At 35.8% G+C, this 24,036-nt stretch overlaps 1 protein-coding gene across 4 annotated transcripts in view; it reads right to left on the bottom strand.

The window, feature by feature from the left end:
* The window catches only part of GTF2E2 (general transcription factor IIE subunit 2), a 79,683-nt gene that overhangs the window by 32,276 nt on the left and 23,371 nt on the right, over nucleotides 1-24,036 (bottom strand). For all 4 annotated transcript variants that reach the window (XM_047091206.1, XM_047091203.1, XM_047091207.1 and 1 more), the window contains exons 3-5: nucleotides 16,386-16,477; nucleotides 2,701-2,808; nucleotides 938-1,120 (exon numbers count right to left, since the gene is read on the bottom strand). In XM_047091206.1, the coding sequence (XP_046947162.1) occupies nucleotides 938-1,120; nucleotides 2,701-2,808; nucleotides 16,386-16,477 (383 nt within the window). The remainder of the gene's footprint in view (nucleotides 1-937; nucleotides 1,121-2,700; nucleotides 2,809-16,385; nucleotides 16,478-24,036) is intronic.

Below are 24,036 nucleotides of genomic sequence, written 5' to 3'. Positions count from 1 at the left end.
GTGGAGAAAAGGGAACTCTCATGCACTGTTGGTGTGAATGTAAATTGGTGCAATTGAAAACAGAACAACCCTATACTTCAGTAATCCAGTTCTGGTACTTATCCAATGAAACCAAAAACGCTAACTGAAAAGGATATATGCACTCCCTTGCACACAGCACCATTGTTCACAATAGCCAAGATACAGAAACAACCTAAGTATCCATTGATGGACACGTGGATAAAGAAAATCTGATACACACACACACACACATACACACACACACACACCTGAAATATTATCTAGCCATAAAAGAGTGAAATCTTGCCATATGCAATAAAATAGATGGACCTTGAGGCCATTATGCTAAGTGAAATAAGTCAGAAAAAGACAAATGTATGATCTCACCTTTATGTGGAATCTAAAAAAAAAAAAAAAAGGCTCATCAATAGAAAACAGATTAGTGGTTGTCAGACACAGCAGATGGGAGATGGGAAAAATGCATGAAGGAGTCAAAAAGTATACACTATCAGTTATAAAATAAATAAGTAAAAAAGTCATGGGGATGTAATATATAGCACACTAAGTACAGTTAATAAAACCGTATTGTTTATTTAAAAGCTACTAAGAGAGTAAATCTTACAAGTTCTCATCACCAGGGCACCTGGGTGGCTCAGTCCATTAAACATCTGACTCTTAACCTTGGCTCAGGTCATGATCTCATGGTTCGTGAGTTCAAGCCCTGCATCGGACTCTACACTGACAGTGCAGACCCTGCTTGGGATTCTCTCTCCCTCTTCCTCTCTCTCTGCCCCTCCCCGGCTCATGCACACACGTGCACTCTCTCACCCTCTCTCAAAAATAAACATTTAAAAATAAAAATTTTAAAACAGTTGCTGTTTTTTAAAACAAGATATTATTAATTCAAATTATACTAAGGCACAAAAAGAAATGTTACCTTGATAGCTTTCTGGGAATTGGGTAGTCCTTCCTCTATGTCTTCTAAAAGAATTCCTCCTAAGCCTCGCTGGTCATGCTTATCTAACAGCCTAAGTAGGGCTTTCTTATCTTTCAAGTTGTATTTGGGCTTGAAGGCATACTTCCCATCTATCACTTCAATTTTCGGATTATTGACTAATGCCTGTAACGATGACAGAATTTGGATATATTAACAAAAGGAAACCTCATATATACATTCTTAAATTCTATTAATTATTTTAAAAACATCAAACCCAATATAGTTGTATGTTAAAAGTATCTTGTGAATATCAACTAGCATATCTAAAATACTGGACATCCAGGATCCAAAAACAACAGGTAGAGATCAGCATGTTGCTCACTTTTTATAAAAGAAACTTATTATCTACATCAATTATTTAAATGAGAAAAACCATTTTATCACAACAGATTTGAAGAAACTATACCCAGATTCTCCTGGAAGATAAAAAAAAAAAAAAGAATAAACACCAGTTAACATTAATAGACAAAGTGAACTGGGTATTGCCCATCCCACCCTCAAAGTACAGTTTATCACATACTGGCACTATGTAAGAAACATAACACTGGGAGGACTTTATCAATAGTCTGCCCCACCTGGTATCAAATGGTACTTATAGGTGTGGAAGGAACTGAAAAGTACCAGACTTGTGCATATAAGAAATCTACCGATAATGGCAGCTTGAGAATGAAACTGAGTAGGAATGCAGGAATTACTGAATATGAATTATATTCCTAGTCAGTTCTGCTATATAGCTACTATCAGAAGGAAAGCTCCTCAAAGAAGAGCTATCCTATTTATTTTCTTCTGCAGCTGTCAGCCTGACCCTGGAAAGCAGAAAGAGAAGAAACAAAGAAGAAAGGAGGGGGAACAGAAAAGTAGTAATAATTTTAAACTAATGTTGGTAGTCCATGAAATTTCAAGATTGGGTAAAGCAACAGAATTTAAATGTGGATTACAACCATTTGTGCATCACTGATACAATGAGCTATAATGTTACTGATTAACTTCATTTTATAAAAATCAAGTACAGTATCTTGCTTAGTAAAATAAATTAAGTTATATTTTAGGAACTTTACATTTGATTTTTAGAATACAGCACTAGTCACACAAAGTATTCTTCCTAATTGTCATTTCATACTTAAGTAGAAATGAGGGAAATGTGTGAATTTTTAAAAAGCTATTAATTTCTAAATTAGCATGGTCACTGATTATTGTGGGGTTTCTTTTCTTCCAATGATGTGTGTACATACACAATGTTAAGGATTAGTTTTCGAAGTAATCTGTTAGAGGCAATAATATCACCATCACGTCATAAAGTAGTAACAGCATAACAAATATCTCATTATCCCTATACTACCTCATGGTATAAATGTCTAAAACATACATAAAAACAATACAATTTGACAAAATACATTCTAAATTTAGCAATTAAAAAAAAGCAATTATTCTGGAAAAACTTAAATGAAGTGGTACAATGACAGACTTCTTTACAATTTTTATGCTAAAGTCTTTGACATTTTGAAATAGATACATAAGATCTTAAGAAAACCAATAAATCAAACCACCTTAAAATGTGTATGTTTAAAAAACAAAAACAAAGACCCTATGCCAATTCTTTTAAGTAAAAATTATTATCAGATTTCAGTATATTAAAAATCTTAGTTACAGCAAATATTTCATGGTAACCAACTTTCTTAATGCTATTTTAAGCCTAGTCTTACCTCAGTCATTAGCCATTGTTTCTGCTTGAGTCCTATATCTAAATGTTGTGTTTCATCCAAAATTTCTTCTAAAGTGAGAGGATGTGTATCTCCTCGCTGATGCCGTGTCTATTGAGGGAAAAATATTGTTATTAGGAGACAGTTTTAAAATGCTACATGTATTAAGTAATAGATACAAGTAAGGGAATCTTTCAGGAATGTAGAACATGTATCATTTGAGGCAACACAATTATAGTGATGAACAGAATGGACTATAAAAATCAGACAGAACTGAGTTCAAATTTGCAGCTCTAAAAAATCAAATGATAAACTGAGAAAAAATATTTTCAGCTCATTATCACAAAGAGCTAATCTTCCTAATATTTTAACAGCTCCAAAAACCTAATGGGAAAATGACCCAAAGTCAGGAGCATATAAATCACAGAAAAGGAAATGTAAAAAACCTTAAATATATGAAAAGATACTCAACTTACACCAAAATATTTCATAACCATTACACTGGCAAAAATCCATATTTTTTATGTTTTTTTTTTAATGTTTATTTATTTTTGAAAGAGAGACAGAGCGTGAGCAGGGGAGGGGCAGAAAGAGAGGGAGACAGAGAATCTGAAGCAGGGTCCAGGCTCTGAGCTGTCAGCACAGAGCCTGATGTGAGGCTCGAACTCACAAACCACGACATCATGACCTGAGCCGAAGTCGGATGCTTAACCAACTGAGTCACCCAGGTGCCTCATCAAAAATCCGTATTTGATGACTCTATCAATGAGGGTGTAAAGAAACAGGCCTTCCCACACACTGCTGGTAAAAATGCACACTGATACAACTCCTAGGGAACACAATTTGGCAATATAAATGCATTTAAACGCTTTGACACAGCAATCCATTTCTAGGAATTTACCTTACAGCACAACTTAAAATAAGTGACACAGTCACTGCAGCTCTGGTTGCAAAAGGAAAATATTATAAACAATATGTGGCCAGCAATTGATTAAATCACCCAGACTGATTAAACTATAGAACATCTATGCTACTATACAGATGTTTAAAAAGAAAATGCAGATGTTCTCTATGTGCTAATTTGGAAAGCCGTCCAGAACAAATTATTGAATAAAAACATGCAGGGTCACCTGGGTGGCTCAGTCAATTAAGCGTCCAACTTCGGCTCAGGCCATTATCTCACAGTTCATGAGTTTGAGCCCTGTGTCAGTTTGTGCTGACAGCTCACAGCCTGGAACCTGCTTCAGATTCTGTGTCTCCCTCTCTGCCCCTCCTCTGCTCGCGCGTGCTCAAAAAAATGTATCAACATTAAAAAATAAAAAAAACTTTTTTAAAGTCCTCCAAACAAAACCCTCCTGTGAGTTTAAAATCAGTTCATTACAGGGGCGCCTGAGAGTCTCAGTTAAGCATCTGACTCTTGATTGTGGCTCAGGTCATGATCTTCGCAGTTGTGACATCCAGCCCCATTATCAAGCTCTGTGCTAAGTGTAGAGCCTGCTTAAGATTCTCTTTCTCTCCCCCCTCAGCCCCTCTCCCCTGCTCACACACTCTCTCTCCCCCCACCCAAAAAATCAATTCATTGCAAAAATTAAAAACCCTGTTGATGTTTGCATGAACTGACTGGCATAAGGACAGATGGAAATTTACTAACCAAACTCACAACTGGTGTGATGGATTAAAAAAATTAAAACCATAATTTTGTAATTATGTACTGTTGTCAGTACATTTTGCAACCCCTCTCCCAAATACTACAACCTCTCCAAAGACTTCCATGTCCAAACCCTAAAACCTGTGACTATGTTACCTTATGTGGCCCAAGGGACTTCACTGGTGTGACTAAATTAAGGATCCTGAAATGGAGAGAGTATTGTGAATTTTTCAGGTGGGCCCAATATAATCACAAGTGTTTCTAAGAGGAAAAGGGAGACCTCAGAGTCAGTGATGGGACAGTGGAAGAGGTCGGAGTGATGCAAGAAAGGACAGGTATCATGAAATGCAGACAAAATGCAGACAGGCTCTAGAAGCCAAAAAAGAAAACAGGGGTTTTGGATGGCTCAGTGGGTTGAGCATCCGACTTCGGCTCAGGTCATGATCTCACAGTTCACGAGTCTGAGCCCAGAGCCTGGAGCCTGCTTCATATTCTGTGTGTCTCCCTCTCTCTCTGTCCCTGCCCTGCTCACACCCTCTCAAAAAATAAATACATGTTAAAAAAAAAAAATTTTTTTTTAAAGAAAAAACAGGAAGTTCCCTCAGAGAGCCCCCTGAAAGAACCAGCCCTGCCTACACCCAGACTTCAGCCCAGTGAGATAGATTTTGGACTTCTGACTTCTAAAACTGTAAAATAATAAATTTGTGCTTTTTTAAGCCACCAAGTTTGTGGTAATTTGTTACAGCAGCAATAGAAAACTAATACCTGTACTTTCTTCCCTTTAAATCTATAAATCTTGAAGTATTTATAGCTATACATCAATTAAAACCAAGTATCCAGGGGCGCCTGGATGGCTCAGTCGGTTGAGCATCCTGCTCTTAATTTCAGCTCAGGTCATGATGTCACAGTTTGCAGGATTGAGTCCAGCCATCAGGCTCTGTGCTGACAGCACAAAGGCTGCTTGGGAATCTCTTTCTCCCTCTTTCTCTGCCCCTCCCTGCTCACACAAGAAGATGATCGCGCGTGTGAGAGAAGATGCTCTCTCTCTCTATATATATATATACACACACACACACGTGTGTGTATGTATATATATATATATATATATATATATATATAAACTTTAGGGGGGAAAAGTAAAAAATAAACAAAATAGTTATTCTGTATCCTCCATTAACACTGATTAAATCTAACATATTTGCCTTAGTTTTCTTCACATTAAAAACTTCCCCCCATTAAGTTAAATATAAAATTATCAAAGGCCAAGTTAATCTTAAAATCTAAGCAGAAAAGAATGAATACATCTCAAGAAAAATAAAAAAGCACTAGCCCTATCTTTATTATTATATTTTAATTTAAATATGGGATTTTTACAATCAGAACAAGCTCAAAAACGAAAGTAATATTCATTGTATGAAAGCCTAACCATTTTCACTGAACTATGTAAACAGAGAAGCCAAACACAGCTGTCAAATTATCAAGTGAAAACCTGTTATAACAAAATGAGGGGGGAAAAAAAAGAGCAAGAGAGATAAACCTGAGAAACTCAAGATTACTTCCTTATTTCTTGCTCTTCGATCAGGAGTTAAGAAAAATGAAAAAAAAAATGAAGGATGCATAGACTACGTAACACTCTAAAGCTAGTTTTCAGTGAAGAACAATTACACACCTTTGTTAAATTCCTTCCTGATCACTAGATGATTTTTGGTGTATTGCATTTTGTATTTTATTTCGCTATTTTTTTTTTCTCGCAACTTCGTAGAAATTGGCTTTTTTTATAGTGGCCTTATTTTTATCAACCTTAATTCTAATAGCTTGCATATTCTCTTGGCTTTCCTATGTATTTAATCATGTCATCTACAGTTCTACTTCTTCCTTTACAGTTTTTACATCTGTTACTTCTTTTTTCCTGCTTCACTGCACTAGGGGGGACTTCCAGTGTAATACCCAACAGATTTTGTGACAATCAGTACCTTTTATCTTTTTCTGACCTCAGGAGAAAACCATTCACTGTTTTACCCTAAGTATTTGGGTTTTCACAGATACCATCTCATCACAGGGTGCTTGACCAGTATTCCACAGAATCCTAGGGTTCCATAAGATGTCACTAGGGGGAGCATGAGAAACTGTGATTCTAAAAAATAAACATCAATTCTGCAACCACACATACCATGCAACCTGAGGGCTCACAGCAACAGGCAAACTACTGAGCAGCCATGCCAACGTTTTCATCAGGTCTTTTAGCACCACGTGGCAAGTAGGGCTATGTTCACTTGAACAAGCCCGTTACCAGTTTCCAATGAAATAGAGAGAAGCCATTGATAATTGGTAAGCTCTATATTGCACAAACGGGAGCACAGTAGGCTGACAATGTCAGCAATTCCCTTCCAAATTACCTCCCCTAACCTCCCACTATACAGCGTCAACTCACTCACGGGAGTTCACAAGCTCTGCTGGCAAAAAGGAAATCTGAGGGAAATATTCATTCTGAACAAGGAATTTGTACATACCAGGACTCACCTGCCCCAGGCTGCTTTGCTGTTGTAAATGTTGTAAAACACAGATCACATAGTAAAAAGAAGTAAAATACATTGTGAAGTGTTTGTTTTTTGAAATATTCTCATTTAATAAATCCCTGTGGTTTGATAATTTGTTAGCATTTGTTTTATAAACATGTCTGACAGTCCAGTGCAATGATTTTTTAAGATGAGATTAAGTGACAGAGAGGATTCAAAGCCCAGGCCCACAAACAATTCTAATAAGGTTAGTAATCAAAAACTATAATCCCCTGTTGAATCACTTTATTGTACACCTGAAACAAATATAACACTGTATGTTAACTACACTAGGATTAAAATAAAAACTTAAAAATAACTAGGGTCACCCAGCTGACTCAGTCAGCATGCGACTGGATCTCGGGGTTGTTAGGACCCCATATTAGGTACAGAGTGCTTAAAAATAAAATCTAAAAAAAAAAAAAAAAAAAAAGAGGCCTACCATTCTACTGAAAAGCTACTCGCCAATTTTAGATGGGCTGGTAACCCAAGGTGTCTTATTTCATTGTACACTGTCTGTAGCAAACAATATGTAATGGCTCCGGCAAAACTGAAAAGATTCTTAACTATAAGTCACAGACACTGGACACAGTCGATGTACTTAATATTTTAAATGGCTACTGGAATCTCAAAACGAAACAGAGTTAAGCTGTTGTTAAAAAATAAATAAATAAATAAATAAATAAGTCACATTCAGTGAAAAAGCTCAGGAAACAAGTTATTGGTAATAGAACTTACTGCCCAGAACAGAGAGGACTTAGAGGAAGGAAATCACAGTTGGTAGGAACCTAATAATGACAACATGTCAAATGATAGTAAAATGCACAACATGAGAAATTGAAAAGTACCAAAAAGTATAAGGTAAGTCGACAAACTGAGGACACATCACATAATGCTGCACAAATTTAAAACTAACAACAGCTTGTCTATCCAAGTTGACAAATCAACAGGTTTCACTAATAAATGTAGTAATTTATTCACTATTCACTATTCATCATTATTCACTAATAAATGTAGTTTGTGCAGAATCTTTAAATGACAAATTTCAAGAAAAACTCCTCTGCCACAAAGAACTGCCACGACAAAGCAAAGAGCAGGATATACTTGATGTAGTGCCTTCACATCTGGAAACAAAGGTCTCTCTTAGAGTAACTGCTCTGTTATCTTCACTGATGTGCCCCATCAATGGTTGGCTCAATACAAGGTTTTAACTCTCGTGAAAAAACAAATATTCTGATGTCATCACAAGACACTATTTCTTCAGAGAGGTACTGGAATCAGAAACCCTTGAAATGAAAAATGTCCCAAATGATGCTTTAAAAATGATCTGCTTTATTAAGCAGAGACTAGTGCACTTCAAGACATAAATCTATGTACAGAAATTCAGTGGCTTAGCAGAGGAGTCCTTGAAAGAATATTTAAGCTGAAAGGTGAATTTCAGCTGAAAGGTCGTACTTTACTGAATGCTTTGAAAATGAAGAATGACTGCAGAAGCTAGTTTTCATAGCAGACATTTTTTTAAACCTATGAAATAGCTGAACAAGTTTCTGCAAGCCTCAAAAACAATGCTTTAAGTGATAAGACTTCAAAGGAAAACAGAATCTCTGGAAAAGTCGTGTGACAAAAGAAAATTCTGTAATGCTGTTTGGTCTGGAGAGTGAGGAAGGATATTAGCAAGTCTCAAGCATTACTGAAAACCACCCAGAAGAAGAAAACAAAATTAAACAATGTTTTTCCTATCTTTCAACACAAATCTACACCTGGAAGAAGGACCCTTTCTCTGACTCTTCTGTTCATCTGAGAACAAGTAAGTTGCCTACTTAGATAAGGTTTAAAAAAAAAAAAAAAATCGTAGATGGGGCCCCTGGCTGGCTCAATCTGTGGAGCATGCAAATCTTGATCTCAGGGTTGTGACTTCAAGCCCCTCATTGGGTGCAAAGATTACTTAAAACTAAAATCTTTAGGGGAACATGGGTGGTTCAGTTGGTTGAGTGTCTGACTCTTCATTCAGCTCAGGTCATGATCCCAGGGTCATGGGACTGAGCCCTACGTCAGGACTGGAGCCTGCTTAAGATTCTCTCTCCCCCACTCTGTGCCTCACCCTCTCTCCCTGCTTGCTCACTCTCTCTAAAAATAAAATAAAATAAAATCTTTAAAAAATATCACAGAAAAAACTGAATTTTACCTATACTACTGACTCACATTAAAGCTGATACCCTATCTGGGAAGGAGGAACCACACAAAGGAAAAGAGTAGGCTAAAAAAATAGGACAAAATACAAAGACAGAAAACTGACATTCTCTACTCAACAGAAAACTGACAATTATTATTGACTTATCATATCCACAATTTACTGATTAAATAATAAACATGAACTATAGATATAACAATTTTTACAAGATTCTCTAAGACCTAAAAATGATAAAATATTTCAAGGGTTCTTTCAGGGTACAATGACTGACAAAATGCTCTTCTACTGGTTTAAGGCAGTTTGCTTCTACGACTAATTTGTTATAAGTTTTCATCATGAATCAGTGTTAAATTTTGTCAGAGGCTTTGTTTTGTATGAGATGACCTGTTAATATGACTTCAACTGTTTTTTAAATATTAACTACCATATTCCTAAAATAAACTTCATCATAACATATTATCCTTCTTATATATATGAGTAGATTCCATTTGTATCTTTTTAAGGATTTTTACATCTGTATTTATGAGATAATGGTGTATAATTTAAATACTTTATTTAAAACTGTAAATAAATTTGCGTTCTTGACCCAACCCTGCTATCAACCAGAACTGTCCCTATAATAAGCTAGCCATTTAATTTCCCTGGACTTCAGAGTTTTTAAATTCAAATATAATTGTTAGAATTCAGACAGGAGCTGAGCCAGTGTTTCTCAAACTTCAGCCTGTATCAATCACCTGAAGGGCTTATTAAACCACAGACTGTTGAACTGCTTTCCCAGAGTTTCAGACTAAACAGATTTAGGAAGTGGCCTCCAAATTTTCACTCCTGGTAAATTCCCAAGTTAAAAAAAAAAAACAAAAAAACTACCTAGGTGATGATGATGATGCCATTGGTTGGAGAATGACACTTTGAGAACCACTGGGCTTGTAAACCAAAATAATCAAATTTTTCAACATGATGGGTTTCTTTTCATGTTTATTTACTTTGAAAGAGAGAGAGCAAGAGCTGGGAAGGGGCAAGGAGACAGGGAGAAAGAATCCCAAGGAGGCTCCACACTGCCAGCACAGAGCCCAACACGGAGCTCGATCTCACAGAACCATGAGATCATGACCTGAGCCAAGACCTGAGCCAAAACCAAGAGTCAAACACTTAACCGAATGAGCCACTCAGGCACCCCTCAACATGATGTTTTAAATAACCAAGATATAGCCACATAAAACCACAATAAAGGGTAATGGTGAGAACTGAGAGAAAATCATTCTAATAAAAACAAAGTGCACTACAGGGATATGTTGTCTCAGGACTAGTGTCACATTAGGAGAAAGTGGCATCCTTCATAAGGGAATTTTCAAGATAATTTGCTTTTTTTAGACAACACTTTGAAGCAATGATATTTGTTTTACATTAACTTTTTCTATTAAAACCCTTCTGGGGCACCAGGGTGACTCAGTTGGGCATCTAACTCTTCATTTCAGCTCAGGTCATGATCCCAGCGTTGTGGGATCAAGCCATGTCGAGCTCTGCACTGAGCATGGAGCTCTATTGAGATTCTTCCTTTCTCTTTCTCTCTCTCCCCTGCCCGCCTCCCCCCCCAACCCTGGCGCAATCTCTCTAAAGCAATTAATTAATTAAGTCCTTCTAAAAGGGACCATGAAATTCTTCTATCTTTTCAAACAAGTTCACTAAACATTTAAACATCTCAGGAGCTAGTGAGATGTGTTGGGCAGTTTGTCCGTGTGCCAAATGTTCTCAGTATTATGATTTTGAAGTTCTTGTATCTGCCTTCAATTTTTTTTCCTGTTTAGTACCCCTAAACCCAATTAGCAAATCCCACTGTGCCTATCTTAAACAGTTCTCTTACAGTGCCCCTTGAACTTTCTCCATATAATTTCTACGTAATTTTCACTAAGCAATTAAAAAGTTCCTCTTTAAATAAATGAATAAGTTGTAAGGAGTTTTCTGTTATTAACTTTTTTGCTTCCTAAGCTCTTGGTTTTATCAGATCTTCAAAAATGGGACAGCTGAAAACCTTCCAAGAATCAATCTACAGATCACCTCCCATACGTATTCTTTTCCCTTTTCATAAATAGGCCCTCTCCTGTTTACAGCAACAAAAAAGGTAACACTCTCACTTCCACCTAGAATTTATGATACATTGCCTGGAGATGTAATAAACTCTGGGGACCACCAAAAAAGGACAAGTCAAAAAATATTGTTTGGAAGAACAACTTATAAACAATGAAGTGTCATAAACTATCCACTATAGGGCTTCTTATCTTTTCTAGTCTTATATATTTTTCTAAGAGTTAAAAATAGGATATTTTAGCTCCTGCTAGGATATTCTGATGTGATATTGTCTGTGAGCAATTCAGAGCAGTTTCCTTTAAACAACTTTAACTCTTCCAACCCCACATACCCCACACTTCCATGCTGCACTGTCCAAAAATGCATTGCTCTTTTGGGAGAGGCTAATAACAGCAAAGTAAATAAAGGGAATATTGGTAAGAAATATCTAACAAGAAAACTAAATTTTTTGAGTACTTAAATATAAGTAATTCTCTTCAGCAATTCTCAAACCTCATTCCATGAATATCTATTAGCTTAAATGAAAAGCACATTTAAAAAGCTTTAAATATCAATTAAGCAATATCAATTAGGAGGCTGACTGTATAACAAGTACTTTCCAGGAACACCAAATTATTCAAATTATGCTCCATAAAACCCACAAAACTATATACAAACTATTTTAGATTAAGTGTGCATTATTCGACATAGTAGTTAAAACCTATTTTGTAAATCATATCATGAAACTTTTATTCTAAGTAAATTCTCATATCTTTTGAACACTTTAATATTCTACCTCTAGTAAAAAAAAATCAGTCATAGCTCACTGTAAGAATGAATCATTTTTAGCAATAGGTATTCTTCTACTTTATCATTAATTACCCCAAAATAAAATTTATGGCATTATTTCTGAATCATTCCCTTTTATTTATATCTAAAAGCTGAATGCCAGAGATCAGAAGATGTAAGTCCACACATTTAGAAAAGCAGTAACACACTTTTCATATCCCTTCTTGATATTATTAATTTATAATGATACAAATAGGTAAACAGCCTATTTGTTTTTAAAATTATAAAAAGGATTGTGCTCGCTTCGGCAGCACATATACTAAAATTATAAAAAGGAATTAATTCTATTAGACTCATCATATAATTTTAACCTCAACTACCTTAATAGTATCTTTCAGTATGCAATTCTATAACTTCTCAGTGGTTTTTATATTACTTAAAATATGCTTAACCTATTTATTTTAACTTAAAAGGAAAAGATATTTTATGATTAAAAACAAGTTTGATATAGCCGGTTGGTCTGACAATGGAGACGAGCTTTGTTAACTGGAAGATACTTTCTATAAATATAACAAGCTAAACTTTCAACCTACAGGTTTTGACTAAAATATATTTATATGCATAATAAGATAAAAGCATCTTATGAAAAAACTCCATTGGCAAAGATGCATTGAAATTAATAATGTTTTTGGGAGGGGTGTTTGGGTGGCTCAGTCGAATGAAGGTCCAACTCTCGGTTTCAGCTTGGGTCACGATCTTGTGGTTTTGGGAGTTCAAGCCCTGCATTGGGCTCTGTACTTATGGTGCAGAGCCTGCTTGGGATTCTCTGTCTCCCTCTCCACCCCTCCTCAACTTATGCTGTCTCTCCAGCTCTCAAAATAAATAAACTTAAAAAAATAATATTTTTATTTTCTCAATGACTTATGATTATATCAGATTAAAGAAAATGCCTACAAGGGGAAGAAGGAGGAACTGATATAATTAGACATTTGCTAAGTCTTGGTAAAGTCTTTATGATATACTTCATAAAAAATTAGGACCAGGTAATAAATCCTTTGACAAATTAGGTGATTCTCATTCTTTTGCTTTCAACAAAACTGAAAGAGGAGAACCTAATAAAACATTCAACTAATGGATGCTTGATGATAAATCTTTAAGTAATTTCTGATATAACTTGGAAGGTTTTACTATCACAAAACTTCCAGCAGAATTAGCTTATTTAAATGAACACTTATTTTTTAATAAATAAACCTACAAAATCTAAAAAGAACAGAAATTGGTGCCAAATCTGATTTCATTCTATCAATACATATTACATATCTCCAGATACAAAAACTTCTGGAAGAAGAGAGGAGACAATTCCATTCACTTCATTAAAAAATGAACCCCGAGGGCTGCCTGGGTGGCTCAGTCAGTTGGGTGTCCGACTTTGGCTCAAGTCAATGATCTCACAGTTGATGTCTCTCTCTCAAAAATAAATAAAAACGTTAAAAATAAATAAATAATGCCAAGTGAGACTGGGTGACTCAGCTGGGTAAGTGTTCAACTTCAGCTCAAGTCATGAGTTCGAGCCCCACGTCAGGCTCTGGGCTGACAGCTCAGAGCCTGGAGCCTGCTTCAGATTCTGTGTGTGTGTGTGTGTCTCTCTCTCTCTGCCCCCTACCCTACTCATGCCTGCCTGCCTCTCTCTCTCTCTCTCTCTCTCTCGAAAGTAAATGAACATTAAGAAAAATTTTTTGAGAAAATGAACCCCTGCTGAATAACTATTACACACAAAGCAAATTTTATCAAAATTTTAATATATGTAAGTTATTCTAATCAACTGTGTGCTAATAATTTTGACAGCAGTTAGAACCTTATGGTCACAAGTTTTTTGTTGTTGTTGTTTTGTTTTGTTTTTTTAATGTTTATTTTTGAGAGAGAGTGTGTGCACAAGCCAGGAAGGGGCAAAGAAAGAAGGAGACAGAGGGTCCGGAGTGGGCTCTGTGCTGACAGCAGAGAGCCTGATGTGGGGCCCAAGCTCATGAACCATGAGATCATGACCTGAGCTGAAGTTGGATGCTTAACTGACCGAGCCACCCAGGCACCTCAAGAAAAACATTTCCAATTCCAATTTATATATAGTATTGTAGCAAATAAGTTTGACAGATGATGATTAAAATATTTTCAAGAATAAAAATAGAGAACATTAGGATAAAATGTACTGGAAGTAACAGAACATACAAGTTCAAAAGGAAAATAATTAAAATTTCCAAACATATGTTTGTGTTTATATTTTTAATAAATAATGGGACTTAGAACCCCTTAGAGGTATTTTGTTGAAATGAGACAATATGTCAGAAATTCCATCCTTTTGCTGAAAAACTGTTATTGTCAATTTCAATATGTGCAAAGGGACACACAATCTCTGGAAACTGTTTCAGGAAATGATTGAGCACAAATTTGAAGATAACAGTCCTAAAGAAAGTGAGAAGTAAGGGTCATACAGATTAAGTGAAGACTGTTATCAACAGAGTAACAAAAATATGACATTTGAATGTCAATCTCCCTCAATAAACTAACAGCCATGAGGGCATATTTTTCTAGGTAGTCCCACCATTAATGCTATAAATAGCATACAGGTTTTAATAACTTGTTTACCACATAGGGGAATAAGTGGATGGAATGAATGAATAGTGAATATGTATCAAAGTGTATTATTTGATAATGGGAAATTACAAACTAACTGATTTCTACTACAAGTCAAATATAAACTACAAATTTCAGTCAGAGTCAGACACTGACATTAAGTCTCTTAAATTACACAAGAAAAGGCCTAACAAAAAAAAATTTTGATTTCTATTTTAAGCAATACATAGCTGAAATTTGAAATAACAAAAACAGCATTTTGACTTTTTTGAAGAGATACAAATAGTAACTAAAAAGGAATGAGTTTGGCAGAAGGGGGCAAATTTGAAATCATTTAGCCATAAATGAAATTTCATTTTAATAAGTGAAGTTAGGACTCAAAGTCTTTGGTAAAGCCAAAATGTTATATCATCAGAAGTTCAAAACTTACCTCAAAAAAAAAAAAAAAAAAAAAAACAGTATATCCTCCATCAAATCTTAAATTCTAAGTCTTTTGTGAGACAATGTTTTTCTAAGACCTTCAGTAATTTTCTAGTTTCCTCCTCCAAAGATGCAGAAATGCCATCATCACCATATGCCTGAACTACGTAGTTTTTACTTTTCACATCGGTGGAAATAAGAGTATGCAAATCATTCACATCTTTCCACTGGTTTTGCCAGCAAGTATTGAGTAATTGGAAGGTGACTGTATCTACTGCCTGGGCTAATTTATAAGTGAAATGGTGGGCTTAAATTGTATAGTTGAATTAACGTAAATTAAATATGGGGCGCCTGGGTGGCCCAGTTGGTTAAGAATCCGACTTCAGCTCAGGTCATGATCTCATAGTTTCATGAGTTGTAGCCCAGCATCAGGCTCTGTGCTGACAGCTCAGAGCCTGGAGCCTGCTTCTGACTCTGTGTCTCCCTCTCTCTCTGCCCCTACCCTGCTCATGCTGTCTCTCAAAAATAAACGTTTAAAAAAAATTTTTTAAATATACTTAAGTAACTTGTAGCAGTACTAATCTGATATAATGTAAAAGGCTTAAAATATTTTTTAATTGGACTTCATTTTATTTTATTTTATTCATTTTTTTTTTTTTTTTTTTTTTTTTTTTTGGGACAGAGAGAGACAGAGCATGAACGGGGGAGGGGCAGAGAGAGAGGGAGACACAGAATCAGAAACAGGCTCCAGGCTCCGAGCCATCAGCCCAGAGCCTGACGCGGGGCTCGAACTCACGGACTGCGAGATCGTGACCTGGCTGATGTCGGACGCTTAACCGACTGCGCCACCCAGGCGCCCCTTATTTTATTTTTTTAATTTACATCCAAATTAGTCATCATAGAGTGCAACAAGATTTCAGGAGTAGATTCCTTAGTGTCTCTTACCCATTTAGCCCATCCCCCTCCCACAACCCCTCCAGTAACCCTCCATTTGTTCTCCATATTTATGAGTCTCTTATGTTTTGTCCCCCTCCCTGTTTTTATATTATTTTTGTTTCCCTTCCCTTCTGTTCATGTTTTGTCTCTTAAAGTCCTCATATGAGTGAAGTCATGATTTCTGTCTTTCTCTAATTTCACTTAGCATAATACCCTCCAGTTCCATCCACGTAGTTGCAAATGGCAAGATTTCATTCTTTTTGATTGAAAAGGCTTAAAATATTAAATATTTTTTAGTTTTACTGAGGTGTAGTAAGGATACAAAAGACTGCACATATTGAAACATGCAATTTGATAAATTTTGACATGTATATACAAATTTACTTCTGAAAATCCCAATCCTCTTCCCCTGCCAAAAAGTTAAATAGGATTTGTGTCATGTGAGAAAAGTACTTACCTTCATGTAATTCACAATCTTAGCAAGAACGCCAAACTTATACCCAGAGCTTCCTGACAGAGCTTTCAAGTTAAATGATCCATTGCTATGATCTGGAAATGAAGTTCAAAAAACAATTATAACATGTTCCTATTAGATTTGATTATGACATTTAAGCAGCTAAGATTTTTAACTCTAGTAAAACATTTCTTGTTTCGAGTTTTTCCACCCAGTGTATTCTACCCTGTAAAATTTTGGCGAACAATTCAAATCCTCGACTGTATAATAAATTTATCAATTTTCGCACTAAGAATAGGAACAAAGTATAAATAATTCAAAAGCATTAAAATACGTTTCTTCTGTAAGTACCTCTGCCTCACTCTTTCCTTAATTCTGATTAGATTTTCTCCCAAGATTAGAGGCATGGTGTTTTTGTTTGTTTTTATTTTTGTTTCTTTTTTTGAAAGAGAGAGAGAGAGTACCACCCAGGCACTCTAGAGGCATGGCTTTTTTTTTTTTTTTTAAGTTTATTTAGTTTTAAATTTTTTTAATATTTATTTTTGAGAGAGAGCGCGCGCACACGTGCGTGTGCACAAGCGGGGGAGGGGAAAAGAGAGGGAGACACAGAATCCGAAGCAGGCTCCAGGCCCCGAGCTATCAGCATAGGGCCCAATGTGGGGCTCAAACTCACAAACTGTGAGATCATGACCTGAGCCGAAGTCAGACGTTTAGCCAACTAAGCCACCCAGGCAACCCTATTTATTTATTTTGACAGAGAGAGAAGGTGCAAGTGGGAGAGGGTCAGAGAGAGAGGGAGAGAGAATCCCAAGCAGGCTCCACACTGTCAGTGCAGAGCCCAAAATGGGGCTTGAACCCACCAACTGTGAGATGATGACCTGAGCCAAAGCTGGACGCTTCAGCACCCCTAGAGGCATAGCTTTTTAAACAAGAGGATAATACAAATCTCAATCTGACACACAGAGCTTTTCTAATAAACTTAAAACCATGAGAAATGAGTAAATTACTTCTGAGGTATAAAAAGTTCCATTTATCACCTATTACATCAATTTCTATCAATGTAAAGCAAATGGGAATAAAAGAAATGATACAATAACTAAACTTGAGAGATAAACTAAGGAAAAATAAATTATAGGCACTGCCACTGCAAAAACATGGATGCTTAAAAAGGGATGGCAGCATGAGGGGCGCCTGGGTGGCTCAGTTGGTGAAGCACCAGATTTCAGCTATCTGCCCCTTCCCTCCTCATGCGCTCTCTCTCTCAAAAATAAACATTAAAAAAAGGGGGGGGGGATGACAGCAGGAAACAAGGAGCAAATCCTATAGAAGATAATTTGTTTCAGAACTTGTTATCATTTTGTTACATTTTATAGGCAGAAAACCTAATCCTACCATGAATCACAAATGCATTCCATTAGTCATAAGGAGGAATAGTTCAAAAAGTAAACTCATCATAAATACTAGAAAAACATTTCAGGGACACCAGTCGGTTGAGCATCCAACTCTTGCTCAGATCATGATGCCAGGGTTGTGGGTTCAAGCCCCACAACAGGCTGCACACTGAGCATGGAGCCTACTTGAGACTCACTCCCTCTCTCTCTCCCCCTTCCTCTGCTCCTCTCCCGGGCTGGCACTCGAAAGAAAGAAAAGAAAAGAAAAAAGCAAAGAAAAGAAAAAAGAAAAGAAAAGAAAAGAAAAGAAAAGAAAAGAAAAGAAAAGAAAAGAAAAGAAAAGAAAAGAAAAAAAGAAAGAAAGAAAGAAAGAAAGAAAGAAAGAAAGAAAGAAAGAAAAGAAAGGAAAAGAAGGAAGGAAGGAAGGAAGGAAGGAAGGAAGGAAGGAAGGAAGGAAGGAAGGAAGGAAGGAAAACAAAAAAAGCAAAAAAAAAAAAAAAAACAACAACAACACCAGAAAAACATTTCAGAAGTACACATTCTATTAGCAAACCATAAACTCAGATATAAAGTTCTCATGTGGCTGATCCACAAAGGAAGAGGTTAAATAAAAAGCAGAGGTGGGGGGTGTAATCTCTGGCACCAGTTTTGTAACAATTTAAACAAATGAATGCATTAGAACAGTGCAAGTCAAATGTAACGAGTGTCAAAGATCCAAAAAGAATAGCTTTTTTTTTTTTCCAGAGAATAGTTTTTAGATGGAAACATAATACTTCTTTGAGATTAGTTCACAAGACTGCTTTACTGAACATGCTTTTTTTGAGACTAAAACAAGACGATATACAGTTTTCCTTTAAAAATCACTGTTATAATTTTAACAACTTAACTGGCACATTAAAGTCTACTATGTTTCCAAAAATAATATTATGAATGCCTTACAGGCATGCTTTCACATTATTTCAATTACGAAATACTACCTACGTGGTTCATTTCACCAAGGTGTTCGGGACACTTTAACAACAACAGCAATAACATTTACTGAACACTACTATTTGCCAAATGCATGCTAAATATTTATTTTCTCATTTAATCCCTCCCAAATAACCTGTCTCCCTTTAAACATAAGAAAACAGAGAAGTAGAAGAATACAGATTCAAATGCAGTTGTAAACACTGTGATACTGCCTTGTATAAGAATCATTAATGGGGCACCTGGGTGGCTCAGTTGGCTAAGCATCTGACTCAGGTTTTGACTCAGGTCATGATCTCACAGTTTCATGAGTTTGAGCCCCGTGTTGGACTTTCATGGATAGTGCAGAGTGCAGAGCCTGCTTGGAATTCTCTATCCTTCTCCTTGCCTCAATGCCCCTCCCCTGCTCACATGGTCTCTGTCTCTCTCAAAATAAATAAGTAAGCTTAAATTTAGAAAAGGGATCATTAACTAGCCCTTAACACAGACTATTTCATCCGAGATGGGCTATTATTCAGAGTATAAAAATTCATAAGTGCAGATTTAACGTTTTACCTTTAGTAAAATATTAAGTTTATCCTAGTGATGAATCATTACATTCTACTCCTGAAATCATTATTACAGTATATATTAACTTGGACTTAAATTTAAAAAAGAAAAAGAAAAGTTTATCCTATACTCCTCTGTAAACAACTAAGTGGGAAAGCTATGAAAAGCAGATGACACTATGTTAAGGATATGCATTACACAAATGTTCAATCATGAACTACATGCAGTTTTGTTTATCATGGAGTCTTAAACATTTAGCTAAGTGCCAGGCAGAGTAAACACTCAGTAAATATTAGCTGAATGAATGAAGGTAGTAAGAGTATTTCTATGTACTCCTTTATAGTCCAAGAAAATAATTCACTAATTTATCTATTATTTTATTTATTTTTAAATGTTTGTTTTTGAGATGGTGGAAGGAGGGGCAGAGAGAGAGGGAGACAGGATCTGAAGCAGGCTCTGTGCTGACAGCAATGAGCCCAATGCAGGGCTAGAACTCATGAACCGTGAGATTATGACCTGAGCCAAAGTCGGACACTTAACCAACTGAGCCACCCAGGTGCTCCTATCTCTTATTTTTAAAAAATAATGTGACCTATAAAATAAAGCCTGCATAGCAAGCATTTGTCTGCTATTGCTATAATAGCCTCTCCATAATGTATAACCTTGATACTGTTATGTTTGGACCCCACACAACTCTAAATAATAGGTCATAAATACAAATATTCTAGCTTCAAAGCACTGAAGTTGTGGATTGTTTTGCCAGTTTTTAAAAAAGTTTTGAGTATAGTTGACACACAATGTCAGTTTCAGGTGTACAACACAGTGATTCAACTTCTCTACAGGTCATACTATGCTCACAAGTATAGCTACCATCTATCAGCACATAACACTATTATAGTATCACTCACTATATGCTGTACCTTTTATTCCTTTCTTACCATTTAAATTTCACAGACTGATTCTTTTTAATGTTTTATGTCTTTATTCTGAAAGAGAGAGAGAGAGAGAGAGAGAGAGAGAGTGTGCACGTGAGCAGGGGAGGGCAGAAAGGAGAGGGAATCCCAAGCAGGCTCTATGTTGTCAGTGCAGAGCCCAATGCAGGGCTCGAACTCGTGAACCGTGAGATCATTACCTGACCTGGGCCAAAATCAAGAGTCAGATGCTTAACTGACTTGGCCACCCAGGCGCCCCATTTCACAGACTGCTTTTTAATGTAGGTGGTGTACCTACCAAAACTAACCCTATCCCAACGAGCAGAGCTGAAAACCTTATTTCTTTTCCCTTAGAATTTCTCCGAAATCAAACCACCACATGGAAATAATCATTTCCAGAGGGCAAGATTTATAGAGAACACAAGTAGTGAAAGAAAATATCATTTATGAGATTTTTATGCCCACTTCCGGGAGGAAATATTCAGCTGGTAAACCTGGACTGTTTGTTTCCTAGGTTACTACCTCTCTCAATAGTACCTTCTAGCCCTAGCCATGAAATACTCACTGAAGGATCCGAAATTTTATGGTTAAACACTAAGGAATCACCAGTTTATTACTAACTCAAATTCCTTTGCAGAAATTTACCTTAAGGACAAAAAATGAGGCAAGAAAAAGAGGGGACAGTTGATATCCCAGACAGCTCTATTCAAGTTTATGAATGATTTACACTTAAGGGTGGCAGGACTTAATGCAAATGAACGAGGAGGAAACTGTCAGCTGCATTGTGGTTCAACCAATAGAAGCACAGCTCCATCTTGGATGTGCACTGGACTGCATTACAAACAGACGATACCATCGCTTCAACAGCAGCCTTCAGACAAGAGGTAGGTTTATGCGATCTTTTGCATTCAGTAATACATGTCCTTATGATGTAATTTAAAAAATCTTTTACCATAAAAACCAAGCAGAAAGCTTTGTTCCGACTAAAGACCAAAAAAGGCACTGTATTCATTTCGCTGCTTGGTAGGATTTTATTATGAAAATGTGAAGACTGCCTTGTGCTATTTGATAAGCACCCTCACCATCTGTGCCTTATGGAAAATTCATGAGATTTTCTATGAACCTGATCTATATCCAGACCTTAGAGTAAACCGTAAGCATTTAATGTTAAGTGGTTACTTGCTAATTTATTTTCTCTGAGCTATTTCATTTTAGCAATTTGGTCTGCCTTAACAAAGGATTTTTCTTAAAGAAAAATCTAGACTAAAAGCAAATCCTGGACTAAAGCTTTCTGATTATATGTACAAATTATATTGCTGGTAAAAAGCAGTCACTTACAAGAAAGTTTGTTATATTTGTTATATTTTAACAAATATGAGAAAATAGTTCAAAACTGTTTATTTGACTTTGAGTGCAGATGCCGAAAATGCTGAGAAATTGTCATGATTGTGATTTTTACATAAAAATAAAAGGACCATAAAGGTTATCATCACATAGGCTGCATTATACTGTAACCAAAAAGACCAATTTGTGGAGCTTCAGACTTTCCTAACATTTTAATTAAAATTATTCCTTCCAGTTAAATTTTAAAATCTGTATTACTGTAATAAAGTCATTCTATTATTAAACAACCTTCTTAAATAGCCTTTCATTTTTTATATGGCACAAAAATATCTATTTATAACCATATTTCAATATAATGTTAACATTATTCTTAAACTGATCCTCAAACACATAGCAAGTCTTTTTAATAAACTACATTTTAAAATAAAAAGATGTTTTAAGAAGAACTGGTTAAGGGAGGAATATATGGTACCTTTCGAGGTAGGTATTAACATTATTTTCATGGCTGAGAGTAACTATTCATGTCTACTAAAAAATCAGTATCAACTACTAGCTAAATTTCTAATTTTATAATAGTCAAGCATGAAAATATTGTTACTCAGTAGGGCTGGAGTTCCAGGATATTACCTACACATACTGATCTAGAGATTCAACTTCTGCCCTTTGCTGATAAATTTATTTCAATTTTAAGACTATTTTCCTAATTTTTATTCATTCCATTTCTTACTCAGCATTCAGAAGCATGAGCAAAGCATCCCTTACAAAGCCCAAAGGTTGCTGTAAGAAGATATTATATCTCCCTAGGTTCAGCACAATGGGGTTAATTACCTAGAAAATATTCCTGCTTGCTGTACAAAGTATGGGACCCAAAAAAAGTCTCAAATAAAAAACCTTGTCAAATAAAACAGTTTACAATTTACATGGAATTTCAGTTACAAATACTCTCCCCTATTATTAGCACTATAATCAGCCTACATCTTCCTGGTGATCTAACTATAGTTAGCACAGATGTAGGTTCACTGCTCTTTCACCAAACTGACCAGACGTGTGGCCTGCCTCAGACAGGTCCAGAGCTGGGTGCACTGCTCTATATCTAAAGGCCAATATGATTAATTGATCATATCTCAAAGTGATATGCTTAAAGGCACTAGAGAATTCAACTCAAGGGTTTTAACATAATTAGAGCAAAAGCATAATTTTATTCTTATCTGACAATTCAAGGTTCCAGAACACTTCCAAGTCTTAGCCCCATAAATATTTCACTAGGGCCTTCTGAAATGGGAGGGAAAGAAAGGTGAAGAGAATAGATCAAAAATTAACTAAAACAAAAACAACAAAACACTACTTAATACTCCCCATTCCTGTAATGAAATTTTAAAGGGGAGGAAGATTCAAAAAAGTACACAATTTTTTTTTTACCATTTACTCTTCTTTTTCATACAGCATGTTTATAGCAGGTACTTGATATAAACTTACATTTTAATTTCAAAAGTACAGTCTCAGAGTACAAGAAAATCCTAATAATAATACTTTTCTGCATGTCTAATTATGTCTCCTCCATCAAAGTAGTTTCAGATTTTACCCTAAATTTAGCACAAAATATTGCTAGAGCTCTACTGTACATAAAAATAAACCACATTAAATTTAAGGTAGAAAATGACCCCATATTTCACAGTGTACTTTTCAGATATGCCCAAAAGCTAACTAAAGAGTGAATGTTTTGAGTTGCTCATCAGTTATCAATACACTCACAGGAGAGGCAAACTGTCATCCATTACAACATAAACTGTCATCATTTACAACATGTGTATACTCTTCCTTAAACTGCTTAGACACTTCTAATCAAAATACTGTTTACTGATTCTAGTTTTAATTTTTTAGAAGTAATCCAGAAAACTCAATAAATATATTAAGCAGATAGATAACACAACAGACTTTTAAAACCAAAGGAAAGGAATACTTTTAAAATATATTAGTTTGGGTTTGGATAAGTACTATATTCAAATGGTTCAAAAACCAAAATATAACAAGATATACCTTGAGAAATCTCACACATCCCTGTTTCTCAGCTCTACCCTCCAACAAACCCACCAAGTAATCACTGTTATTTCTGGTCTATATCTTTCCAAATGTTTGCAGAGATTCAAGCAAATAAAAATATATACTATTTCCCCCTTTCCTACCGCATACTGTCCTGCATCTTGCTCTTTTCACTTAACAGTGATTTCACCTAAAAATCTTTCCTTATCACTACAGTTACCTCATTCACACATAATATTGAATTGTATGGATATATTAATTTTAACCAGAATAGTTCATTGATGGGTACAAGCTAACTTCAAATAATTGAATTTAGTTTGTGTCTGCCTGCCTGCCCCTGCCTTCTCCCTTCTCTTCCCTCCCTCCGTTTTTTTTTGGGGGGGAGGGGTCAAGAGGGCTTGAAAAATTTTAAACTGTTCACTTGTACCT

This window comes from Lynx rufus, unplaced genomic scaffold, assembly GCF_022079265.1.
Source record: "Lynx rufus isolate CCGP_SWC_20201006 ecotype Redwood Valley unplaced genomic scaffold, mLynRuf1.p SCAF_3, whole genome shotgun sequence".
In the NCBI taxonomy this organism is placed as follows: domain Eukaryota; kingdom Metazoa; phylum Chordata; class Mammalia; order Carnivora; family Felidae; genus Lynx; species Lynx rufus.
Note: the sequence above shows the minus strand (reverse complement) of the source record. Positions and strands in the feature narration are given on the sequence as shown.